General features: G+C 49.8%; 1 protein-coding gene across 1 annotated transcript in view; it reads left to right on the top strand.

Moving 5' to 3' along the window:
- The window catches only part of ITGA3 (integrin subunit alpha 3), a 33,531-nt gene extending 13,480 nt beyond the window's left edge, over positions 1 to 20,051 (top strand). Inside the window, exons 5-25 of the mRNA XM_007941924.1 lie at positions 1,598 to 1,684; positions 2,113 to 2,320; positions 2,770 to 2,966; positions 4,581 to 4,669; positions 4,799 to 4,935; positions 5,091 to 5,177; positions 6,300 to 6,367; positions 6,445 to 6,581; positions 7,156 to 7,305; positions 7,403 to 7,500; positions 7,902 to 8,049; positions 8,668 to 8,739; positions 9,317 to 9,396; positions 9,516 to 9,593; positions 10,116 to 10,218; positions 10,402 to 10,584; positions 10,778 to 10,903; positions 11,675 to 11,788; positions 12,545 to 12,643; positions 18,531 to 18,656; positions 19,896 to 20,051. Coding sequence (XP_007940115.1) covers positions 1,598 to 1,684; positions 2,113 to 2,320; positions 2,770 to 2,966; positions 4,581 to 4,669; positions 4,799 to 4,935; positions 5,091 to 5,177; positions 6,300 to 6,367; positions 6,445 to 6,581; positions 7,156 to 7,305; positions 7,403 to 7,500; positions 7,902 to 8,049; positions 8,668 to 8,739; positions 9,317 to 9,396; positions 9,516 to 9,593; positions 10,116 to 10,218; positions 10,402 to 10,584; positions 10,778 to 10,903; positions 11,675 to 11,788; positions 12,545 to 12,643; positions 18,531 to 18,656; positions 19,896 to 20,051 — 2,543 coding nt within the window. The remainder of the gene's footprint in view (positions 1 to 1,597; positions 1,685 to 2,112; positions 2,321 to 2,769; positions 2,967 to 4,580; positions 4,670 to 4,798; positions 4,936 to 5,090; positions 5,178 to 6,299; positions 6,368 to 6,444; positions 6,582 to 7,155; positions 7,306 to 7,402; positions 7,501 to 7,901; positions 8,050 to 8,667; positions 8,740 to 9,316; positions 9,397 to 9,515; positions 9,594 to 10,115; positions 10,219 to 10,401; positions 10,585 to 10,777; positions 10,904 to 11,674; positions 11,789 to 12,544; positions 12,644 to 18,530; positions 18,657 to 19,895) is intronic.
- Positions 20,052 to 20,326: the final 275 nt, after the last annotated feature.

The raw sequence follows: 20,326 nt of genomic DNA, 5'->3' as shown, positions 1-20,326 counted from the left end.
CTAGTTTCTGCTGGTTGCAGGCAGTCCTTGGTGCTCCTTGGCTTATAGCTGCATCATTCTAAACTCTGCCTCTTGTCACATGGCCTTCTGTGTGTCTCTTCTGAGTCCAAATCTCCTTCTCCTTTCTCTTATGAAGACACTAGTCGTTGGATTAGGCCTCACCCTAATCCAGTATGACCACATCTTCACTTGAGCACATCTGCAAAGACCCGATTTCCAAATAAGGTCATATTTTGAGGTTCCAGGTGGACATGAGTTTTGGAGGGACACTATTTAACCCAATGCATCAAGTAAATAGTACAGTAGGATTTGGTACCATAAAAAGTATTCCCCTCTTCTGCCCTTCTCCCTAGTTCCATTTCTCAGTGGATCTTTCCAGATTTATTTTAGAATATATAGGTGGTTGTTTTGTTTTTGTTTTAACACAAAGAAAATCACACTAAGCATAAAAAATCAAACCAAACTCACTGCTGTCGAGTCGGATCCAATTCATAGCTACCGCTCCTTGGATTTCTGAGGCGATATCACTACAGAAGTAGATTGCCCAATCTTCCTTCCAAGGAGTGGCTGGTGGGTTTGAACTGCCAGCCTTCTGGTTAGCAGTCAAGTGCGTTAGGCACTACGCTGCCAGAGCTCCCACACTGAGCATAGTGCTCTGCTATTTTCTCTTCTCAATTACCAGTAAATTCTGGGCACTTTTTCATGTCAGTGCATATAGGGTGATCTCTTTATGGCTCCAAGTATTTCCCCATATCAAAACTAGCACACTACACAGCACCTTGCAGGTGTCTGATGGATCACAGTCCCTTTATCTATTTGTCTTTCTCTGGCACCACCCAGGTTGTAGTAACAGGGATGTACCCTTATTGTTAACCAGAAGGCTGGGGGTTCAAACCCACCAGCCACTCCTCGGAAGGAAGGTTGGGCAATCTACTTCCATAGTGATACTGCCTTGGCAACCCAAGGAGCGGTAGCTATGAGTCGGGTACGACTCGATGGCACATAACAACAACCCTTATTGTTATAGAATCAACCAGCAGAGGGAACCCCCAAATCTCCTTTTGACCAACAGGTAGTCTGGGGCATGGTCACAGCCCTGGGTTTACAAACATCTGAGGCACAGCCAACCCTGACCCCTTCCTCTGGTCCTGTCTCCCACCCCCCTAGTCTTTTAGTACCTTGAGTGGGCCACAGGCACCCTCCAGCAGCAGACCCAGGAGCAGGGGCTAGGTAGGCAGCTCAAAAGAGTTTGGGAGCAGGACCAAAAGAAGAATGATGTGCAGTCTGACCTCAGTGTCTAGACAGTTGGGGGAAAACACTATCTAGTGGGGAAAACACCAGGCCAGGAGCCTAAATAACTGGATTCCAGTCATATCTTTACAACTAGCTCCCCATGGGACTATGGGCAAGTCAGTTTCCCTCCCTGAGGCTCAGTTTTCTCATCTGCAAAATGGGAGTCATTATTCTATCTCATAAAATTATTAAAGAAATTATTTGCAAATGGAAGGGCTTAGTATTTATCTGGTTTGGGGGGCTTGACAAGGTCGAGAAAAGGGGTGGTGACTGTGCCTCCCTACTCCCCCACATCTTTGTGAAGGAAACAGCTATATGATTCAGCGGAAGGACTGGGATTTATCAGAGTACAGTTACAAGGACCCAGAAGACCAAGGAAACCTCTATATTGGTGAGTCTGGTTGGATTGGTCCATGCGTGATAGTCGGACAAGGGTCAGTCCCTGGCCGACTGGGCTTCTTGCCTTCTGTGTTTGGTGCAAGAGTGAGACCAGTGGATGGGGAGTGATGAGGAACATTCATGTTAACTAGCACACATTGATTGAGTACCATCTATCTGTATACTAGGCCCTGTTCTCAGTACCCAGGATGCAAAATCCCTCCCCACACAGAGCTCACAGTGCTGTATGCAGGACTCAGGGCTGAGATGGGGTGCCACTACTGGGCATCCAAGATCTAGTTATTTTGCTCAATATGGACTAGAGAAATAGAGGAAATTGGGAGGGAAATCCTGTCGTGGATGGGGGTTTGGGGTGGGTTCCAGAGCAGAAGGGGACAAAATTTACTGGGTCTTTGATTGACTACCTTCCCCACATCCCAGGGTACACAGTGCAGGTGGGCAGTGCTATCCTGCACCCGACGGACATCACCATCGTGACGGGTGCCCCACGGCACCGACATATGGGTGCTGTCTTCTTGCTGAGCCAGGAGGCAGGTGGAGACCTGCGGAGGAGGCAGGTGCTGGAGGGCACGCAGGTGGGCGCCTACTTTGGCAGCGCCATTGCCCTGGCAGACCTGAACAATGATGGGTGAGAGTCTGGGGAGGCCCTCTAGGGCCAGGGAGAAAGGTGGGGTGGGGGTCCTCACCCAATCCTGGGCAGGGAAATAGAAGTTTGCAATTGTGCGTTTCGTTTACTGGCTGTTTGCAGGGATTAGCAAGTCAACTTTGCATGTTGATTTGCCATCAGACTTTATGGGATTCTAGGTATTTGCGTGACACCTGCATTTGCTTGTTTGTGCCTGTCATCTGTATGACTCTAATGGATATGGGCTGTTTGGTTGTGATCTGTACCTACATGGCTTCTCCATGGCATGTATATTTTATGCGGTGGGTCCTCTTGGCATTTCTGTGTCCTACCCATGATCTGCCCATGACCAGAGGTGACATTGGCACAGCTCTATACCTGTTATACAAGAGTTAAGCTCCATAGTGGGGCCAACCTTGCAATTCCACCCCCCTTCCTTCTCTCCTGTACAGGTGGCAGGACCTCCTGGTGGGTGCTCCCTACTACTTTGAGCGTAAAGAAGAGGTAGAGGGTGCCATCTATGTCTTCATGAACCAGGCAGGCACCTCCTTCCCTACCCAGCCTTCCCTCCTCCTTCATGGCCCCAGTCGCTCTGCCTTCGGCTTTTCCGTGGCCAGCATTGGTGATATCAACCAGGATGGCTTCCAGGGTATGAGCCAGCACCCCCTACCCCAGCGTACCCACTGACCGAGCACAGCTGTGTGCCATGCTTACATGGCCCACAGAGAACACAGGATGGGGTCCTGGCCACAGGAGCCCACAGATCCACAGATGGACTGGAGAAAGGATATGCAGAAGCAACTCAGTAGCCCTGAAGGAGTGGACAAGGGCTGGCATCAAAGACTGGGTTGAGTTTGCACAAGAGAGGGACAGCAGGGTGCCAGATGAGTGTGGGATACATTGCTAGTGTGCCTACATCTAGTGGATGTGGAATGTTCCCATCGAGATGAAGCTGGAGAGGTAATGGGGGTATGGAGATGGAGGCTTTGAATGCCAAGTGGAAGCACTGGGCTTTATATTTGGGTGATGGTGGGGAGGTCCAATAAAGGTTTTGGTGCCTTGAAAGATGATTCTTAGAGGAAAGTATGGGATGGGTGGCAGAGGAACAAGGCTGGAGACATTAAGATCAAAAAAGGAAGTACATTAGATGGTATAATAAGGGCTGGGGCAAGTTAGGAGCCCTTGACACAGAGAATGTCACAGTACTCTATAGGACTTGGGGATCAGTAGGACCTGGAGTGTCAGGGAGGGGGACAGATCAAGGGGTTGAGCCTGGTTGCTATGGGAGTACTGGTTTATCTGCACATCTAGTGGATGTGGAATGTTCTCTGACAACTTCAACTTCCCAGAACACAGCTGAGAACCAAAGGAAGGCAGAGGAGCCTCTGAGGAGCCAAAATAGGTTCCAGAAAGTTTATTCAACAACACCCGTGCACTTCTCAATAGAAGAGTCATTTGGGTTTTACTCAGGACCTACTTACTCTTCCCTTACAAGCTAACAAACTTGGCTTTCTGGTTACATGGGTGTTTTCAGATCCAAAGCAGCAAACTAAGAGTTCAGTAAACTTTAAGAAGAAAAATAAAACATCTTGAGTTTACTTGTAGAAATAATCATTAGAAGAGAAAAATGTCTGACAGTTTAACAAGTGTCCATTATAGTGTTGTGATTAAAACTCCAGGCCCTGGTGTTAGATATTTATGGCCTCAAATACTCTTCTCTTAACCTCTTCCTTACTCATTAGCTGTATGACTTTGGGTTTTCTGAGTCTGTTTCCTCATATTTAAATTGGAGACAATAGTACGTACCCCATGGCACTCTTATGAGGATTAAATGAAATGAGTGCTTGATTATCACCTGGCAGAGTCATAGTGGGGAACACCTCCTTTCCTGAGCCTGCTGGTAAACAGGACTTTATTACTGCAAAAGCCAGGGATGTCTGGATGGAGCCTAGTGGGGGAGATTGAAGGTACCATGATGAAACACCTGGCCAGTGGTCAAGAGTCTGGGGTTTAGACCTGGCTGTGACCTTGTGACCGTGGTTAATCACTTATCCCCTGTGGACCTCTTTATCACCTATAAAAGGAGGCAGTTAGGCTCCACATGGTTCCAGTTTTAGTCCTGTACCACAGAGCTCTGCTCCTGCCCTGTTGCTCTGAGCACTCTCTGGCCAGAGGAGGTCAATGCCATGCTGGGCTCTCTGGCTGGAGCACTGGGTTGGGGAGGTATGGGCCCAGGATGACCTTGACCTCTTCTCTTCCCTAGACATTGCTGTGGGAGCCCCGTTTGAGGGCTTGGGCAAAGTATACATCTACCACAGCAGCTCCAGTGGGCTCCTTAGACAGCCCCAGCAGGTATGGATGGGATGGGTGCCCTGCCACTACCCACGGAAGTGGGCCTGCCTGTCTTCCCCGGTGCTCCCCTTCCCTCACTTCTCAGGCCGCACCCCAGAGCCTTGAAGCACCACTGTCCCCTGCCCCCAGGTAATCCATGGAGAGAATTTGGGGCTTCCTGGCTTGACCACCTTTGGCTACTCCCTGAGTGGGCGGATGGACGTGGATGAGAACTTCTACCCAGACCTGCTGGTGGGCACCCTGTCGGACCGCATCGTGCTGCTGCGGTGAGCTTGGGGCTGGTGGACAGGGGCCTGTTTCTCCTCCAACTCCATCTGCAAGGACCCCCCTCTTCGTCCATGGGAACTTGAGTTCCAACTCTGGCCTGGGATGAGGCAGCCAGAAGACACTGATAGCTGATTGGCTTCTACTGTTTGTGCAGAGCCCGGCCCGTCATCAACATCCTCCACAAGACCTTGGTGGCCAGACCATCTGTGTTGGACCCTGCGCTTTGCACAGCCACTTCCTGGTGAGACTTCCAGCCCTACTCTTCCTACGCAGCCTCATGTATGGGGTGTAAACACAAGCTCCCAAACACCACTCCTAACAACTCCTGAGGAAGCATTGCTCTACCTACCTGACCTCAGTGAAAAGCAGAATTTCTGGGAGGAGGTAATGGGTGAAGTGGGGCTGTTGAGCATAGTGATTGGGAGTGTGAGCTCTGGATGGCATGGCTGAAATCCCAGCTGTGCCAGGGCAGCAGCAGGGCTGGGCTCTGGAGAGTGAGGCCTGGAGGAACAGGGAAAAGGAGGCACTTAGAAGTATGGATGTGGGAAAGGAGGGTGGAACACTTGGGGCAAATTATTCATCTCTCTGAGTCTGAGTCTCAGATTCCTCACCTATAAAATAGAGTTAATAATAGTAACCAACTCACAGGGCTTTGGGGATAATTAAATGAGATCATGTACATAAATAAATAAATAAATAAACCTCTTAGCATAGTGCCTTGTATTCTGTAAGTGCTCAAAAAGTGTTAGTTGCTAAGATGGAGATAATGATAGTGGTGTCCCCTTTGGGTGAATGAGAAAGCAAAGGAAGACAGAGTAGGAAAGCAAAGGGGGAGGGGTTGTGGAAGGAGATCTGGACTGAGAATCAGAAGACCCAGGTTCAAGACTGGGCTTGGTAACTAACTAACGTGATTTCAGGCAAGTCTTTCTGCTCTCTGGGTCTCAGTTTCTCCACAGGTGAAGGGACGGGGCTGGATCATGACTTCTAACCCTGTTTTCTACAGTTCTAATAACTAAAAGGGCAGCAGTTCAAACCCACCAACTGCTCCACAAGAGAAAGATGTGGCAGTCTGGTTCCATTAAGATTACAGCCTTGGAAACCCTATGGGGCAGTTCTACTCTGTCCTATAGGGTCACTATGAGTCAGAATCAACTTGATGACAGTGGATTTAGTTTTTTTGATTTAATGGGAGCAGAGAAGGATGGAGTCTAGGGGGCATGGACCAGCTTTGTGGACTTGCCAGTTTTAACCCACCTTTCCCCTGATGGGTCCTGGTTTCCATTTGCCTAGTCCAAGGGGCTGAGGACAAGGACCTGGATACGGGTCCTCCCATGACCAGGCCCTCTGTATACCCCTCCAAAAGTGTGCAGGTGGAACTGTGCTTTGCTTACAACCAGAGTGCTGGGAACCCCAACTACAGGCGAAACATCAGTGAGTACTGGGGTGCGGGGTGGTGGGGAGGGGGCATTGTCACCTGACAACTTGCTGACTCCCGGACCCACCTGTAGCCCTAGCCTACACTCTGGAAGCAGACCGAGACCGCCGCCCACCCCGGCTCCGCTTTGCTGGAAGCCAGTCAGCTGTCTTCAATGGCTTCTTCTTCATGCCTGAGATGCACTGCCAGACACTAGAGCTGCTCCTGATGGTGAGGGAGGGACAGGAGCCAGGCAGGGGCTCCACCATCCCCCAGGGAGGTGGACAGTCCTCCAGGTGAAGAATGAGGGACTGGAGTCCCCAAGAGACAGAGGTGGGAAGTTGGCTTGGAAGACCATAGGCCTACCCAACTATGGTAGAGGAGAGAGAGAGACCCTGGGGTGGGGCTATAGGGCTTATCACTTTTCAGACAAGTGAGGAGTAGGGGATACTTGACTCCATTCACCTCTGTGGTGAGGGGGTGTTTCCCAAGTGGGAGCAGGCTCAGCCCCTCTCTGGGGCATCAGGGTGGAAGGGGAAAGCTCAATCCAGGAACCCCAGGGTAAAAGGAGGCTTAGCCTCCCTGGCAGATCTTTGGGGAGGAGCAGCCCCGTCTCCTCTCTGGGGTGTTGTAGGTGATGGAAACTCACCGTGACGTCAGCCTAGAGGGGAGTCAGCCAAACTAGGGATTGTTCGGAGTGGAGGCCCTCAGCCCCTCCCTGGGGGATCAGGGGTCTGGGTATTATGAGGATTAAACTTCGTGGGGAGTGAGTGCAGGCGGTGCTCAGCGCGCCCTCCCTCCCCAGGACAATGTTCGAGACAAACTCCGCCCCATCATCATCTCCATGAACTACTCTTTACACTTGCGGATGCCCGAGCGCCCTCGTCTGGGGCTGCGGTCCCTGGACGCCTACCCGGTCCTCAACCAGGCACAAGCTCTGGAGAACCACACCGAGGTGGGTGGGTTCGCTAGAAAGGCGAAGGCCCAAAGGGGCTGTGGGAAGACAGGGCTCTGTGCGTGCTACAGCCCCTCATGCCTCCGACCGTCCCCAGGTCCAGTTCCAGAAGGAGTGCGGCCCGGACAACAAGTGCGAGAGCAACTTGGAGATGCAGGCGGCTTTTGTAACCGAGCAGACGCAACAGCTGAAAAGGTAGACTCTGGGCCTCGCTGATTGGTCAGAGGCGGAGCAGGTCCTCAGTAGCCAGCCTGAGGCTTCATTAGCCAAAGTGGTTTAAGGGACCGGGCCCTATTGGTCCAGGAGATCAAGGGGGCAGGGTGAGGGGGGTGGGGTCTCACTGGCCAGGGGCGGGGCCTCAAAAGAGGCACTCTGAGGGCAGAAGTTTTAATTGGCCAGGTAGGATGTATTAGCTGCCCTTCACTGGCCAGAAAAAAACCCTCCTTCTCGAGGTGAGACTTGAGGGAAGGACTTTGCTGCCCAAAAAGGGGCTTTCTAAACCAAACAGACCCCAGGGGCAAAATGCTTGGTTGATCTGGGGAGGACCCATGGGATGGGGCTTCTGACTTAGTCTAGGGTTCCTCCCCCCAACCCAGGTTCCAGTACCGCGGAGACACCCAGAAACTTCTCCTGAGCATCAATGTGACCAATTTCCCTAGCCCCAAGCGGGCTGGGGAGGATGCCCACGAGGCGCTGCTCACTGTGGAGATGACTCCAGCCTTGCTGCTGTCCTCAGTGCGGCCCGTGAGTGCGTTCCCTTGCAGGGCTAGGAGCTTGACCAGCTTCTTGGGGCATTTACATCTTTATATATTAGGGGCTCTGGTAGCATAGTGCCTAAGGCACTTGACAGCTAACCAGAAGGCTGGCGGTTCAAACCCACCAGCCACTCCTCTGAAGGAAGATGGGGCAATCTACTTCTGTAGTGATACTGCCTCGGGAACCCAAGGAGGGGTCACTATGAGTCGGGTCTGACTCCATGGCACATAAGAACAACAACAATATGAGTATCATTTACATATGTCTTCATTTGCACTGTGCTCACCTTCTCTCCATAATCCTACCCCCTCCCCACCTCCCCTAGGGCCTGCATAGACTCTACTGCTTGTTGTTGTTGTTGTTATGTGCCGTCGAGTCGGCCCTGACTCATAGCGACCCCTCCTTGGGTTTCCGAGGCAGTATCACTACGGAAGTAGGATTGCCCAACCTTCCTTCAGGGGAGTGGCTGGTGGGTTTGAACCGCCAGCCGTCTGGTTAGTAGGCAAGTGTCTTAGCCACTATGCTACATACAGGGTTTACCTCCCACTGGGGCAGGACCTGGCAAGCCCTGACAGGACCCTGACCTTACTTTTCTTATTTTCTCAGCCTGGGACCTGTCAGGCCAACGACACCATCATCCTCTGTGAGCTGGGGAACCCCTTCAAAAGAAACCAAAGGGTGAGCACCAGCCAGACCCTCCCAGCTCTCAAGGGTCCCAGGCTGCTACTCTGATGAGCTCCAAATCCACCTTGCTGCTGCCTGCCTGCTTGCCTGAGAGCAGCCAGAGTAGGGAGGAGGAGCTGTAGCAGAGGATGGGGAGAGGCTCAGAGATGGGGGTGGGGAGTGGGGGGCACTAGGGAGCCTGAAGTGAGGAGCCACATTTTGCTAAGCACCTACTGTGTGCCAGACCCTGAGTTCAACACGTTGTCTCTTTTCTATGATATCATTCTCAGGACTGCTGAAGGCAGTAGATGCTGTTTTACAGAAGAGAAAACACAGGCTTAGTGATGTGCCCAAATACAAATTACAAGTAGCACAGAAGTCACCTGATGGAGAAAAGAGAGTCAGAAGGAGGCAGAGATGAGGCTAAAAGAGTGAAAGTGCAGGTGGGGAGGTGAAGACTCCATGCACAAAATGGCAGATAGGGAAGGCCAAGGAACCAACGCCCAGCCTAGTGTCCAGCTCCCCTCCACTCTGGCATCACCCCTGCCAGACCCCGAATACTCCTCTTTTCCTCCTCTGACCCTCATGGTAGATGGAGCTGGTCATCACCTTCCAGGTCTTCAAGGTGAAACTGCACACAAAGGAAATCCTGGCACAGCTGCAGCTCTCCACGTGAGTGACCTCCTTAGGCCAGGCTGGGTCCAGGCTGAGATGTCCCGGGGCCTTCCTAAGCCCCAGCTCCTGCGTCAGCTGAAATGTCTCCTCCCCTCCTCCTTGTATCCCTTCACCAGGTCCAGTCACCAAGACAACCTGCAGGCGATAACCCTCCCTCTGCTGGTAGACTACACGCTCCAGGCCTCACTCAGCATGTGAGTCTCGCTCTGCCTCACCACCCCCCTCCCCAGCCTCCTGTCTTCTTTACCCTTAGAGTGTCTCCCAAGCTCCTCTGACACCTTCCCCAGAGGCCTCCCCTTCCCTGGCTCATCCTTTCCCTTGATGACAATAGTCACTGTCCTCATGTTTATCATTACTGTACCTGGAAAGCAGGTAGAAGGAGAAGTGTCAGCAACCCTGGGGCTAAGACTAATGATTTCTTGAGAGATCTTTGTGCTCAGGGTTTTACATACATCATCTCATTGACGCCTCACAACAGCTTCATGTGATGTAGCAACTGTTATTAACCCCATATCACAGGTGAGGAAACTGAGGCTCAGAGAGAATGAAGAACTTGCTGGAAGCCACACAGCTAGTGAGCGGAAGAGCTGGGCTTACACCGGGCCTGCCTCATGTCAGAGGAGCTATAGTTAACCAGCCTCCTTCCTTGGTGCCCACGCTCTCTATCACCCTGGGCCCCCCATCCTCCATGACTCCTAGATCTTTCTTACCCCTAGGGTGAATCACCGACTGCAAAGTTTTTTTGGGGGGACCGTGATGGGTGAGGCTGCCATGAAAACTGTGGAGGATGTGGGAAGCCCTCTCAAGTATGAGTTCCAGGTAAGGAGACATTCGGTTCCTAGGAAGGGGTGGTCCCAGTCTTAGGACTGGAAACTTCTGGCAAGGGTAATGAGGGGGGGGTGTCTCTTTTTAGTTCTGGAGCCTGAGGGTGAGAGGGTTGGGGGTTGGTGAGCAGAGGTGATTTTGCAGGTGACGTGCTCAAGACGTCCCTTGTATACACAGGTGGGCCCAGTTAAAGAGGGGCTGGCAGCCCTAGGGACCTTGGTCCTGGGACTGGAGTGGCCCTACGAAGTCGCCAATGGCAAGTGGCTGCTGTATCCTACAGAGATCACCGTCCACGGCAATGGGTCCTGGCACTGCCAGCCACCGGGAGACCTTGTCAATCCTCTCAACCTCACTTTCTCTGTAAGGAAACCATCAGGGTACTTTCATTTGCATCTCATTTGCATTGCATCTCATTTGCATTGCATCTCATTTGCATGATGTAGGGCAAACAGGCCAGTGTCTTCCCCTAATATAACCTTGGGAGCCTGACTCTTCCCCTGCCCTGACCTCTTCTCCCCTCCCCTGTTCCCACTCCTTCCTTGGCTCTGCTCAGGACCTGGGGGATGGACCACCATCTTCACAGCACAAGCAGGAGCAGCAGCTGTACCTCAGGAGAGGCCAGGGCCACCTGCCTGCCACTCTGGCTGCTGCCCAAAAAGTCAAGTCTGAGACCCTGCTGGTGAGTGGCCAGGGCAGGGTGGGGAAGATTGTGCCCATCCCATCACAGGGCATGTGGGCACCAAAGAGCACACAAGGCAAAGTGCTGCTTACCAAGAGACCCCCGTCAGATGAGGTGATGTAAGCAGAGGGAGGAGACCCAGCTCCAGCCCTCCGAGGGTATGCTACTCTGATGGCGGAGGTATGGCCCTTGCCTTTGGGGAGCATTCAATGCCAGTGGACCAGAGGAGGAGACGCTGGCTCTGTTCCTAAGAGCCCAGCCTGTTGGGGGTGATACAGCTAGGTTCTCAAAACCTCGGGCATTAGGGCTGGGGAATGGGGAGAGGCAGAAGGAGGAGCAGAGCACAGAAAGGGGTGGATGGTACAAGGCACTCTGTGTAGAAGGGAGGGAGGAGCAGGCCTGCGAGGCAAGTAGAGGCCTGGCTGGGTGGAGTGGTGGGACATGTTATCCTAGGTAAGGAGCTAGCTTGAATGAGGCTCTGTGTGGGAGAGAGGCTGCTGAGGAGGTGTCGAGGATTGGTCTCTGTTTGCCCGAGCCAGGAGCAAATTTCATGTTATCTGTGTCCCTGGCATCTATATGTGCTTGGCCCAAAGCATATGTCTTAAATGCATATATGTGTGTTGGAGCAGGGGCGGGGGGCGAGTAGTCTATGTGAGTGAAGGAAGGGGTGAGGTCAGCTAGCCCCTTCGGATTAGCCATGAGTGGGAGCAAAGCATGAAAAATCTGGAGCCCCAGACTCTGTCATGCCTGTGTGTTCCCTGCCCACCTTAGACCTGTGCCAATGGTCGCGCCCGCTGTGTGTGGCTGGAGTGCCCCATTCCTGATGCCCCCGTCATCACCAACGTGACTGTGCAGGCCCGAGTGTGGAACAGCACCTTCATTGAGGTCAGTGTCTGGATCTGGGGTTCTCTACTGACACCCAGCCAATAGGGAGAGCAACAGGGAGAAGGTGAAGCCAGGGTCACAGCAGGGTCACCTGGAGTGCCCACTTCCCCCTCTTATCTCTGCATGTCGCATCCTATTCAGCCTCCCAGGGCTCCCCTTGATGCTTCACCCTCAGTGAAGCCTTCTCTGACTTCTTCAGCTAAAATGATCTCTCCTCCTCTGGACACCCACAGAACTTTCTCTGAAGCTCCTTATGGCATTTTCACCCTGGGTTGTAGTTATTGACATGCCAGCCTTCCCACACTAGACCAGGGTCACCGAACCTTTGTCTGTGAAGGACCAGATAATAAATATTTTCAGTTTTCTGGGCCATGTGGTCTCTGTCACAGCTATTTCAGCTCTGCCCTTGTAGCATGAAAGCCTCCAGACAATATGTATAAGAATGGGCATGACTGTGTGCCACCAAACTTTCAAAAGCAGGTGGTGGGCCAGAGTTAGCCCAGAGGCCTGACCTAGACTATGACCTTCATTGTCTCTACTGTCCCTGCATCCAGCACAAGATCTGATGTTCAAATGAATGAACAAATGAGTTAATGATGTGTGCTTGTGTATGGAGGAGAGGTCTGGCTATCAGCACCTTTGGCATGTCGTTTAAGGATGTGGCCTGGTGGAAGGGCACCCCAGGGTTCTCAGGGCCAGGAGGGAGAGCCAGAGGTGCATTAGTGGCTTCTTTTGACTTGCTTGTGCTTCCCACAGGATTACAGAGACTTTGACCGAGTTAGTGTACATGGTTGGGCCACCTTATTTCTCCGAACCAGTGTCCCGACCATTAACATGGAGAACAAGACCATACGGGTAAGTGAGCTTGCTAACAAGGACAGCAGTCTCTGGCCAGGGCACTGTGACACACTCAGTCTTGGCAGCATAGTAGAATCATCTGGAGAACTTCTGGTGTTTGTACCACACCCTACACCAAGTAATCCTGAATTGCTGAGGGTAGGACCCCAGTATTGGTATATTTAAAAGTTCCCCAGATAAAGACAGATTGGAGGATAGGCAGGTACAGATGTATACATAGTGAGAATAAATCTATACATGTGTGTAAATACAAATACACAGGCAGATATATTTACTGAAGACTCAAATGCAGACATTCCTCAGACATAAGTAAACACCTTCTGTGTTAGACTGGGTTCTCTAGAAAACAAAACCAGTAAAGCTTATATATAGAGAAAGAGAAATTTATCTTAGGAAGACGGCTCACACACTTATAGAAGCTGGCAAGTCCAAAGTTCTTGGATCAAACGTCAAGCTGGAGGCTTTTCCACATCAAGCTGGAGGCTTTTCCCGACTCTTGCAGCCACAGGGGCTGAGGAGCTCAAGGTTGGCAGGCAGTATACTGGCTGATTTGTCCAATGAATGACGAATCCAAGATCTTCAGGCTGAATGGTGGATTGTTTGTTCACAGACAGTTGTAGGCAGCACAACAGAATCCTGATCCACAGGAGAGTGTCTCTTTTCCCAGGATGTCCATAAATATACTGGAAGCAGGCCACACCCCTAGGGAAACTCCCTTTCAATGGATTGGCTGCTCATAACATACACATCTGATCCCATCATGGGAATAACCACATCACAACTGCTTCAACCACACAGGATTGTGGTCCAGCCAAGTTGACACACAGCTCCAACTATCACACCTTTCAACACTGGTTTTCTGGGTTTGAAGGCTTAGAACCATAGTCTTATGGGACAACTCAGTCAATTGGCATAACATAGTCCATAAATGCCATGATGTGCATTCTAGTGAAGAGAGTAGCATTGGGGGGTCTTAAAAGCTTGCAAGCAGCTATATCTAAGCCTCAACTCACCAGGAGCAAAACAGTCAGAGGGCAACCACTAGCTCAGAGAACAAGCAAGTCTACAAGAGTGACGGCCTCATCTACCTTGAGACCAGAAGAACTAGATGGTGCCCAGCTGCCGTCATTGACCATTCTGACTGGAGCCACGATAGTTGGTCCCAGATAAAATGGGAAAGAAATATGGAGCAGAACTCAAATTCTTACTTTAAAAAAAAAAAAAAAAAACTGGAGGAAGAGAGAACAGAGGACCCCCTGCAACCATCACCCTGTGACACTCTTTAAACCTAGAAGTGAGCCTATCCCCTGAGATCACCTTTTTAACGCAATAGCAGAGTGACACACAAAATAAATGGTACTACCCATAAGATTGCAGCCCTTCTGAAAATCCAACAGTAGGAGACCAAAAGGTCAACAATTGCTCAAAAGCAGAGATGAGAAGATGAAGGGACAAGGAAATTAGAGTACTGGGGAGGAGACAGAGCACAACTGAAGATGATGGCCACACACTGTTTAAATATGACTAGTGTCGCTGAGCAATATGTATGGAAACTGTCAAATAGGAACCTAGCTTGCTATATAGACTTTGACCAAAACCTCAATAAAATACTATTTTTTAAAAATTCCCCAGATAATTCTAATGTACAGCCAGGTTTGGGAGCTGTTGCTTTCACTGACTTGAGACATACAACATCTCCATAAAGAGCAGGGCTGAGATTATTGTATCTATATTATGGGTGAAGAAACTGAGGCCCAGAAAAATTGAGAGACCTGGCCAAAGTGACACAGCTTGTGAGGTGCTGGAACCTGGGGCCACCTGACTGGCTCACCCATTGTCACATCCACTATATATATGTAAGCTTCTGGCCACAAAAAATAAAGAAACAGATAATACAGTAAAATAGAGAGTCTACCATGGGAACACTTAAGAGTCGGATCCAGCTCGACAACAGTGAGGTTTTTTTTTTTTTTTTTTAATCATGGGAACATGGTCATTATTTACAAATGATGTAATTATCTACGTAGCAAAAAAGTGAAGCAACCAAAAATCTATTAGACCCAGTAAGAAAATTCAGAAAATTCAGGAGCTCGAAACAGGATAATAAATACCAAAGCTTTCAAAAATGCTGACAATAACTAGTCAAGTATACAGCACAGTAACCCCCGAGACTGTGTCCCTTAGATAGCCTTTAAGCTTGGAACTGACTTCTCCTCTGGGGCTCAACTTCCAGCCAAAAGATAGGCTTATATGGTGAACAGTAACACAAGGAGGTGCACACTCCTTAAAACAACCAACCATACAAGATCAAAAGGGCAGCATTTGCCCAGAGATAAAACTGAGAAGGCAGGAAGGTCCGGACAGGAAAGAAAGACAAAGGAAAATGGTAGCCATAGGGAGGAAATGGGAAGAGTGCTGTTATGTTGTGGGGATTGCAATCAGTTTCACAAAACAAAATGTGTATGAATTGCTGAATAGAAAACCAATTTCACCCAATCAATATGCAATAAAAACTTTACTACTGGATGGAAAAAGTCAGTGATACCAAATCAAGTCTTCCCAAATTATCTCACTCCCAGTGGGATTCTGGGAAACTTAAAAAAGTTCCCAGACTCGATTCTGAATTACACCTGGAAGAATAAATGTGACAATATTGCTAATAAGTTGTTGGGGAAATTATTATGAGTGGAGCATAGGAGATGTGTGGCAGATTGGTTAAATATATTATGGTAAATTTCCTACAATAAATTGATATCGTGTGGAAATGATGGGAGAAACCAGACCAGAAAGAGCAGTGGAACAGAGTGGCTTCCAGAAACAAAGCCATGAATAATTAGAAATTTAGTTGATATAGGTGGCATTTTCAATCAGTGGGAAAAGATGGATTATTGCTTATTTGTATGATCTGAATTCCCAGGTATATAGTAGAGCTGACAAGGGGAAAGGTTGTAGTCACTTCTTGGTCACAGCCAGCTACCCAGAGGGACCAAGTAGTTGAACCTGTGGGCTCAGGACCATAGTCGCAGGGGATATCAAACTCAATTGGCATAACATACTACACAAAACCTTGCTCCACCTCCTACTTTGGTGAGTATTGACTGGGATCTTAAAAGCTCGCAAGCTGCCATCTAGATGTAACAATGGGTCTCTCCTCGTCCAGAGCAAAGAAGAATGAAGAAAACCAAAAATTCATGGAAACAATTAGTCCTAGTGACTGGTACACCATCCAATCTGCAGCCTATATGACTATGAGACCAGAAGAACTAGATGGTGCCCGGCTACCACTCTCAACCCCTTGGAAGGGGATCTGTGTAGGAGATCCTTGATAGAGAGGGAGAACAATGTGGAACAAAACTCAGAATCATTTGGAAAAAAAAGGGGGTGGGGTGGGGACCAGGTTTGCTGGTCTGATAGAGCCTGGTGGAGCCACTGAGACTATGGCCCCTAGCCACCCTTCAGGTCTGGAATTGAACCCACACCTGTGGCTTTCAGCCAAACAAAAGACAGGCATATGAGTTGAACATTTACCTGAGGTATACACTCCTTGGAGAGAACAATCATGGGAGAAAGAAGGGATGCTTATGCACAGGGAGACAGCTCGGGGCAGGAGTGCATGGAGGGATGGACACAGGGAAGAAGTAACTATCAGGAGGAAGTGGGAGGGGAGCTGTTGCATTGTGGTAAACTGTGGTCAATTTCCTGAGACAAAGTGACAAAGTGTGTGTGAACTGCTATATGGAAAGTGAATTTGCTCTGTAAATTTTCACCCAAATCACAATAATAAAAAAAAAAAGTTGGATTATTACATGGTATTAACACATTTGGAAATCCCTACCTCATGCTGCACTCAAAAATACCTTTGAGTTAGATTAAATACTTAAATGTAGGAAATAAAATCTAAAATACCAGAAGAAAATACAGAAACAAATTTATAATCTTGAGTACAGACAGGTGGAGTTATTGTATTAAACCCAGATATCACAAAGGAAATATTTTGACTATATGAAATGAATCTATATAAAATTTAAAATCTGTATACTGCAAAAAATACTGTAAAGAAACTAAAAGGACAAATGATATACTGCTTGAGAAAAAAGCTTGTGGCAAAAATGAGCAGATGTTCGTAGATATTTTTAATATGTTTAGACAATAGGCAGTGAGCAAAGAGTAAAACAGAAGTGTTCTGCTCACTCATAAAGAAACGAACAGGCAATAATTCTGCCTGATGCTGAAGAGGGTGGAAGGCAATGAGCAGTCCTTCATGCTATTGATTGGAGTATAAACTTGTGGATTTGTTTTGGAGATGAATTTGCCAATACCCATTAAACTTTAAAGTGCACATTTCCTTTGATCGAGGACATGATAATATATCCTAAGGAGCTAATAGGCCAAGTATGCCGAGATAAATATGCAGGGATATTTCAGAGTGTTGTTTATAATGGCAGAAAATTGGAAACAATCTTAATGTCTTTCAGCAGAGGGGTTGGTTCAATAAATTATGATATATTTCTTACAATGACAATGAGTCATCAGGAGAGATTAAATTGATTTTTATCAATTGACATGAAAAGATTGTGATATTAAGTGCAAAAAAAAAGAGCAGGTTGTAGACGAGTATATAGTATGATCCTGTTTATATGGAAGGAAAACATATATATGTTTAATATATGCATTAAAAATTTTAGAAAGACATTCACCAGAATGTTAGAGTTATTTTTAGGGAGCAAAATTACTTGGAGTCTTTAAATTCCTTCCTATCATCTGGATATATTTTTTTAAAAATTGTAGTCATATATAAAACCAAACCCACTGCCATCGAATTGATGCCAACTCATAGCAACCCCCACTGGGCTTCCGACGTGGTAAATTTTTATGGAAGTACATTGCCCGGTCTTCCTTCCATGGAGTAACTGGTGGGTTTGAGCCACCAACCTTCTAGTTAGCAGTCAAATGCATTAGGCACTGCGCCACCAGATCTCCTTCTTCTTGTTGTTGTTATGTGCCATCGAGTTGGACCTGACTCATAGTGACCCCTCCTTGGGTTTCCAAGGCAGTATCACTACGGAAGTAGATTGCCCAATAGATTACCAAAGCTCCTAAGAGTAGGATACCAAAGTAGATTACCAAAGCTCCTAAGAGCTCCTCCTTAGTAGTCATATATAAAAAAAAACCAAACTCACTGCCATGGAGTCAATTCTGACTCATAGAGACCCCTCTTCGGGTTGCCAAGGCGGTATCTCTATGGAAGTAGATTGCCCAATCTTCCTTCTGAGGAGTGGCTGGTGGATTTGAACCGCCAGCCATCTGGTTAGCAGGCAAGTGTCTTAGCCACTATGCTACCAGAGCTCCCAACCTACCTATAAGGTAGGTATTATTATTATCATAATACCCATTTTACAGATGCACAACAGAGAGCTTAAGTAACTTGCCCAAGGTCACACAGCTAGTAAGTGCAAACCAATTCAGGCAATCTAGCTCCAGAACCCAGACTTTGGGTCACTGTGCTATACTGTGAGGTGGGCATTATGATTCTCTTGTCAGGGAGCATAAAATGGAGATTAAGAAGAGGTGAAATTACTTGTCTAAGGCCACACAGGTCATCAGGGGTGGAGCTGGTGCCCAAGCCCAAATGTGTGGATCACAAACCCAAACTCCACACTCCCAGCTCTAAGACTGCTCCTCTGGAGCCAGGTCTTTGCGCTAAGGAGAAAAGAGTGGAGGGACCTGCAGATGTCAGTGGGGCAGGCAGGGACTTTTTCCAGTCCCCAAGCGCCCCCTATTGGCAGTAAATCAAACAGCAGGGACCCGCTGAGACTGGCAGGGAACGGGTGGGAATAAGAGGGCGGAGACCAACAGAGCTGAGTCCCTTTTTCTTTTCTTCCAGTTCTCTGTGGACATTGACTCTGAGCTGGAGGAGGAGCTGCCGGCAGAGGTGGAGCTGTGGCTGGTGCTCGTGGCTGTGGGGGCAGGGCTGCTGCTGCTGGGGCTGATCACCCTCTTGCTGTGGAAGGTTAGGTGCTCAGCCCACGCCCCAGAACTCCACTCCCAGGTCTCCCGCCAGCAGACCTCCCACCAACTCTCCCTTCATTCCATGTCTCCCCATCCCATTTCCTCACTTCCATGTTACCCTCACCCTTCCCCTAGCGCCTCCCCTTGGTCTCCCCAGCTTCCAGCCTCACCCCCACCCCATCCTCACTTTACCCACAAGGGATGTTCCTGCCTGAGCTAGTGGGGTAAGCTGCAAGCTAGAAAGGGGAACCCAGGCGCTCTGGCTTCTGTCTACACTGCCATGCCGGGGGCCAGGACCCAGGCATCCAGGCTCCCAGTCCTAAGGCCCAGTTCATAAGTGCTGCTGGCAGGGATTCCCCGGCCCCCCCTGATGGTCCCCCCCCACCTGCTCCCCTCCCGCAGTGCGGCTTCTTCAAGCGAGCCCGCACTCGCGCCCTGTATGAAGCCAAGAGGCAGAAGGCGGAGATGAAGAGCCAGCCATCAGAGACAGAGAGGCTGACCGATGACTACTGAGGGGGGATGCCCCCCGCCCCTGGCCCACCCGGGTAACGACGCAGCCTCTGGGCCCTCTTCTCTGAGCCCCACAGCGACCAGGGCACTCACTGTCCTATCTGTTCCTCTTCCTTTATGGGCCTACTCTGCACCTCAACCTGTCCCCAGCACCACCCTAAAGGCAGGCCACTCTGTCCCTGAGAGAGCCTGGGGAGGTCTGGCTCTCACTAGCCCCACACTGATCTACTCAGGGACTTGGGACCCCTTCCCTGTGGCCACTTTGGTATCTGGGAATTGAAAACGGCAAGGCCAAGACTAGGCCTGATCTGTGCAGGTCACAAGGCCAATTTCCACAATGATTCTGTACCCCCGTTCCCACCCCTCAGGGAACGGAGAGGCTAGTAGCATCCCTTCTCCTCAGAACGAGCCCTTTTCCTCCAAAGCCGGGATAACAAGCAGCCTGACTGCCAGCGTTGTGTCCAGGGGAGACACCTTCCTAGCCATTCCCTCAGCAATCTCTGTGGCTGCCCCTCTGTCTCCATCTGCCTCCTCCACTCCTCTCTGCTTTTCTCAACTCCTCCTTCCTCTGGGGTCTGGGGTGGAGAACCTCGCTCGTCTTTCTGTCTTAGCACAGGGAGATGGGGTGTGTTCGAGTTGGGGGGTCCTAGTTTTGAGGACCTCTGGGTGAGGGAGGAGGAGGCTGGGCACATGTGTACTGAGGCTCTTCCTCTTCTCCCCCCAACTCCAGTGTGACTTCTTTCAGCGGACCCACTATTACCAGGTCATGCCCAAGTACCATGCAGTGCGGATCCGTGAGGAGGAGCGCTACCCACCTCCAGAGAGCACCATGCCCACCAAAAAGCACTGGGTGACCAGCTGGCAGACTCGGGACCGATACTACTGACATCCTCTCTGTTCCCACCTCCCTTCCCCCAATACCCCTTTCCTATTTATCATAAGTTAAGCCCCTGACAGTCCACAGGGGCCACAGCCCTTGGCGGGCACCAGCAGGTACAGGCACACACATTAAGTGTGCTGTCTGGCCCAGGTATCCCCCTGCAGAGGTCTGGGGTGTGGACCTGCCAGTGCCAAGCACACTACAGCCCTGGGCCCTGGATACACATGGGGTCCCACTGTACCCGGATTGTGCTTGTGGACCAGAGATGCTGCGTGGACATG

The sequence above is a fragment of the Orycteropus afer genome, unplaced genomic scaffold (genome assembly GCF_000298275.1).
Source record: "Orycteropus afer afer isolate SDZICR_OR568_19922 unplaced genomic scaffold, OryAfe1.0 scaffold00085, whole genome shotgun sequence".
Lineage (NCBI taxonomy): Eukaryota > Metazoa > Chordata > Mammalia > Tubulidentata > Orycteropodidae > Orycteropus > Orycteropus afer.
Note: the sequence above shows the minus strand (reverse complement) of the source record. Positions and strands in the feature narration are given on the sequence as shown.